Source organism: Quercus robur, chromosome 5 (assembly GCF_932294415.1).
Source record: "Quercus robur chromosome 5, dhQueRobu3.1, whole genome shotgun sequence".
Lineage (NCBI taxonomy): Eukaryota > Viridiplantae > Streptophyta > Magnoliopsida > Fagales > Fagaceae > Quercus > Quercus robur.
The window spans coordinates 74,617,822-74,623,134 of record NC_065538.1 but is presented as its reverse complement, the minus strand read 5'-3'; the positions used below and the strand labels follow the sequence as shown (position 1 = coordinate 74,623,134).

At 35.9% G+C, this 5,313-nt stretch overlaps 1 protein-coding gene across 1 annotated transcript; it reads right to left on the bottom strand.

Moving 5' to 3' along the window:
* Positions 1 to 938: 938 nt before the first annotated feature.
* LOC126727058 (probable WRKY transcription factor 31) lies at positions 939 to 3,861 on the bottom strand. Its single transcript, XM_050432518.1, has 6 exons — positions 3,276 to 3,861; positions 3,063 to 3,161; positions 2,743 to 2,907; positions 2,237 to 2,611; positions 2,034 to 2,147; positions 939 to 1,904 (listed from the first exon to the last, which is right to left on the bottom strand). Exons 1-6 carry the CDS (start codon positions 3,696 to 3,698, stop codon positions 1,191 to 1,193), a joined length of 1,890 nt encoding a protein of 629 aa, XP_050288475.1. The 5' UTR covers positions 3,699 to 3,861; the 3' UTR covers positions 939 to 1,190.
* Positions 3,862 to 5,313: the final 1,452 nt, after the last annotated feature.

Below are 5,313 nucleotides of genomic sequence, written 5' to 3'. Positions count from 1 at the left end.
GCATAACTTTTTAAAGATTTCAACAAAACACCAAAAAGCACAAGGGTGCTTCAAAGCAAATCAGAAGCAATTACGTAGAAGTTTCTATGTGCACAATGGATCAACAATTTTCTCCATGGAAGAGAAAATGCAAGGAAATTTTGAAATTGAGATTAGTCTTGCTATTCACATGCATGCACGTGTGATCATAAAAAAAAAATAGAAAAAAAGGGTGTTATTCTCTCCCATCTCATTTGTCTTCAGTCTTTAATTATAGTCTTTTTTTCATTTCCCAGTACCCACGCCCCTTGGTGGAGCTGGAAGAGTAAAAGATCCTTGTACGGTGGATGATGTACGGTGCGACTCACAAAGTTCCAAGTTTCTTTGTTTTTCTCTCTGTCTCTCTCTCTCTCTCTAAATTTTAATAGTATTACCACATGATTGGAATTGGATGGCATAACCCATAACGTGATGTCAATCAAGGTGGACGGAAAGTCAATAACGTATCCCAGTTGTCCAATTGAAAAAAGTGTACCAAAATAATCCACGAAACTACGAGTACCACCCACCATTTCTTTATTGGGTCTTTGGAAAAAAAAATTAGTATTGGCATTTTTATAGTTGTATGAAGTTGACCTCTATCATTCATTTTCATAATTCATGTCTTACACACGTAATTGCCTGGAAAGTCTCTACTTGGTCTACGATTTCAGGCCCTGATTAATTGTACAGAGTTTACGTGTCAAACTGTGGGCTGATTTTCTTGACTAGAATATTAACGAATATACCTTCAAAACTCTTTTTTATGTAAAGCCAAAAACAACGATGATTCTTTTCTTCTTGTAAACGATGTGTTTTTTTTTTTTGTCTTTACTGTTCCCAAGATTGGGTCAGTGATTGATTAATTTGAAGGAAAAACAGAACAAAGATTAAAAAATAATTGAGAAAGTCTAATGATGTAACAAAACAGCTAAAATTTTTTCATTTTTTTTTGTCTATGTATTTACTGAGAAATTTGAATCAAATTATTCAAAATGAAACAATAAGAAAAAAATGAACTTTTGTGTTATACACCCTCCCACAACAAGGACAAAAATTATGAACATCTAATCACATTCTCATCCCACCAAAAAAAAGTTAAAACCCCCCAATAAAAGAACAAGATTGGAAAAAAAAAATTAAGGACAAGAGAAAATTATCAGGCCCAACTTCTAATTCCCTGGAAAATTGCCCATTTTGTTGCTATTGTTCGAGTTGCTTGTGGTCATGCTGGCACTGATATTGTTATTTGTAGTGGTGGAGGAGGTGTTATTATTTGGATGAGCTCCGCCACCAATGATGGATGAGATGGCAGCTGCAAGAGCTGCCGTGAAGTTTGGGTCAGCTGTGATGGCTGCTGTGGCAGCACTGACTGTGTCAGCCAATGAGGGCTGCTGCTGCTGGGTTTGATGCAAGGGTAGTTGGGGTACTTGGTGGCCCAATTGGGAATGTCCCATTTCTTGGGAAAGCTGGAGGCCCGAGAATTTGGACTGGTTGTAAAGTGCTTGACCAAAGACTTGAGGCAATTGTGCGGTTTGAACTGACCCAAAACCATTCTGGCCTTGACCTGGGAAATGGATGGGGAATTGGGTTGGGGGTCTTTGGAATTGTAATGGGTTTGGGTTATGTGTGAGGTCTAGTGTCACAGTTGGAAATGGTGCCGACGCTGAAATTGTTGCCATGCTTGATGAACAAGGGAGAATAGCTCTTGCTAGCAAGTTTGGGTTCATTATCCCATCTGCACTTGACATGGACCCCGAGAGTAACATAGATGCAGCTGCTGTTGTTGTTGATGCCATGGCCATTGCAGCTGGTGGAAGTGGATGATTATGGTTTCCTTCATAGGTTGTGATTAGAATTGATCGATCTTCGGCACAACGTTGAACCTGTAAAATTAAAACCCACAGTTCTTATTAGTCTAAACCAGAATTTACTGTATTTGACTGAAACTATATATAATTATGACTATAGCTAAATTCTATAATGGAACAATTCCAAGAATATAAAAAACTTACTTGTTTGCGAACAGGACAACCAACTGCCATAGTGCATCGATAATAAGCCCGGGGACATGGGTTTCCTTTGGCCATTTTTTGTCCATATTTTCGCCATTGGCAACCATCAGTAATCTGCAAATGAATCAAATTACATAAATTTCACTCATAAAAATGTACACCCTATTGTTGAAATTTGTTACAAGATTGACAAATTAACGTACCATGGGTGCTTCTGACCGCGCACGAACTGAGACACGAGCCTTTCTCATTGTGGCTTCGGTGGATTGATCAATAGGCTTGTTTGGAGTCAATTTTGGAGCCTTATTAGGAACCCAACCTTGTGATTCAGATTCTGGGCTCTCTTCCCTACCAACTTTTTTACCATCTCTATCCGAATCATATGGAACAACGTCACTGTTCTTCACAACATTAGAATTGTTCCTTGGCGATCCAGAAATGGTCCTATCTTCTGAGGAAGAGTTAGATATCTCGTCTGTCTCAGCTGTGGCACCGGGACCAGGATTCATAAACTGTATTGGTACCACTTTGGACCCTCCAACCTCAACTTTTCTCTCTTCAGATTTACCTTCAACAACCTGACCGACCATAATACCAATAAAATTAACTTAGTTATTTTGAACACATACACAATTATAATACAAGGACAAGACTATATATTTCCCAATTAAATTTATCCATTTTTATTAGGTATAGTAGTGGTTGTTACCTCATTCTCTTGTGCACTATCGGCTCCATGAGTCTGTTGCTGTTGCATTAATGCTACAAGATGATGATGTAAGACGCTGTAATTGTTGCTCACTTGACCAAGCATGTCTTTCAACCTTTGATTCTCTATATTCATACGTTGGAGCTCCATTTGTAATTGTGCCAGCTGAAACATACACGTGAATTTCTTTAATGGGCAATCTTCCAAAATTATTGCAAAACAAAAAAAGAAACCCCCCCCAAAAAAAAAAAAAAAAGCTTTATCGTTTTTTTTTTTCTTATCTAGAATAAATAGATAGATAATTTAGGAAAATCTCTTACCTCAATCTTGGCTCGCTTATCATCTGAGTCTGATGAAACCCCATCATCCACCGTTGATTGATCACTTCCGGTATTAGCAGTAAGAAGGTGTAACCCAGTCTATATTTAGAAAAAACAATAATTAGCATCAAAAGCAAATATCATAGTGATAAATTAATGATAATACACTTAAAAAAGAAGAAGAAAAAAGTGAAAATAAATTAGAGAGCTTACGTTGACATCCAAATCAGGCCTTGAAGGAGCTTCACCAAGAGAATTCTCCTTCTTGACACTAACTCTATTAGTTTTGGAAGCATCATCATCACGATCATGATGATCAGCATCTTCACTAGCTAAACGAGGCTTTTTGGCAAAGAAGTCAACCTCATCAACAACAGCCCTACGGGTCTCAACATGATCAGACGGTGGTGATGAAGCAGCAGCGGCGGCAGCAGGTTCATGATGATGTTGATGATGGTAATCTCTACGGCCAAGATTCACCGGAAACATAGTATTATCGAGGCTGATCGATCTCTTGTTGTGGTGGTTGTGTTGTGGGTGTGGCTGTGGGGGCCTTTTGTTGTTGCTGTTATTGTTGTTGTTAAGGAAGAAACCGAGCGAGTCAGAATCAAGGGTAAGACCCCATCCTTTGTCCATAAAAGCAAGAAAGAAAGGTTTTTTTAGAGACAAAGCAAAAAACCTATGGAGAGAGTAGCAGAGAAGAAGAGATTTTAAGAGAGAGAGAGTCAAAGAGAGAAAGAGAGAGAAAGAGTTTATGGGGGATGAAAGAAGTCTGTGAAGTTTTTTACCGGTGCAATGGGCTCGCCTATAAAAAGGGTTTGGAACGAAGACCAAATGGATTGGAACTGGGATTTTTTTTAATTTTTTTATTTAATTTTTTTAAAAACTTTTTGGTGTGTTTTGAGACTTGAGAGAGAGCATTTGATGGGACTTTGCCATTTTGCGTCAGACGGTGCGTCACTCTGTCCAGATGGCTTTGGGGCCCACTGTTGTTTTGTAGACTTTCCCATTCTCGGATTTCCATTTCAATGGGTTGCCCCATTTTGTCTTCTGCACCTGTTAACTTGCTCCGACATCAAATTGATTTCATTTTTGTTTTTGTTTTGCTGTTTTACTCTCCTTTCACACTTTTCTTGTAAAGTTGAAAGTATCAATTAATCAATTTTTTAAAGATTTTATCAGTCGCAGTAACTAAGACTGTTTTTTTAACCAAAATCTACTAAAACACCCTTACTATTATTCTTCCTAAAAACAGTAACTTACTTTTATTTTATTTTAATAATATCCATGCACACGAGTTATAGGTGTTTCATGTTTTGTTTGAATTCAACTAGTATAAATTTAATTTCCTCTTAAAAACGGTAACTTTATTTTATTTTATTTTAATAATATCTATGCACACGAGTTATAGGTGTTTCATGCTTTATTTGAATTCATCTAGTATATATGCCCCACTTTTAACAATTAACAATATGGTTCTTACTTCATCTAAAAAGGAAAAAAAAAAAAACATTATGGTTCTTACTCTGTATTTTAACATTGTTTTCATTTTTCATTTTAAGAAATACTTTCTTTAATTTATAATGAAAACAACAATTACTTGTTCCTAATTTGAACCTTTATTTTATATATAATTATACATTATTGTGTAATTTTCAATATATAACTTAGTAGTTGGTATAAAAGTTTGATAAGATTTGTTTTTTTTAAACACGATATGATTTAAATTTATAAGATCTATTTAATGATGTTTACTTACTAATTACTATCATAAGTTTAAGTCACCAACTCAGTTTTTAATACAAGACAATTCTTTAATATAAGTGAAATTTGAACTGAAACATCAAAAACTCAAATCCATGTTTTTCCAACTATCAAAATTTTCAAGCAATGTGTGAACATAGACAAATATTCCTAACAAAGGTAAAATAAAATCCAAGTTTCTCCAACTATCAAATTGTATATATATATAAAAAAAAAAAAAAAAAAAACCTAGATCCCAATTTTGAATTTATTGAAAGCAATGTGAACATAGTCAAAATCCGGGTCGGGGGATCCCAAAAGAAAGGTTTGGTAGGTGGTAAGTACCGACCCAAATAGGTAGACAAAAAGGGGAAAAAGGAGAAAGTGAGTGATGGAAACGAGGTTTCGTCCACATTTCGTCAAGAAAGAGTTTGACTGGGTTTCATTTCTTCTATATATCTATAAAATCAAAGAAAAAAAGAAAAAAATAACCCACCGCCCCGAACGG

Bases quoted from the DNA above. Each gene is read 5' to 3' on its own strand.
- LOC126727058 (XM_050432518.1), bottom strand. From the start codon at position 3,698: ATGGACAAAGGATGGGGTCTTACCCTTGATTCTGACTCGCTCGGTTTC. The intron at 2,908-3,062 runs GTAAGAGATTTT...TGTATGTTTCAG, and splicing joins ATAAGCGAGCCAAGATTGAG to CTGGCACAATTACAAATGGA. The intron at 2,612-2,742 runs GTAACAACCACT...ATGGTCGGTCAG, and splicing joins ATAGTGCACAAGAGAATGAG to GTTGTTGAAGGTAAATCTGA.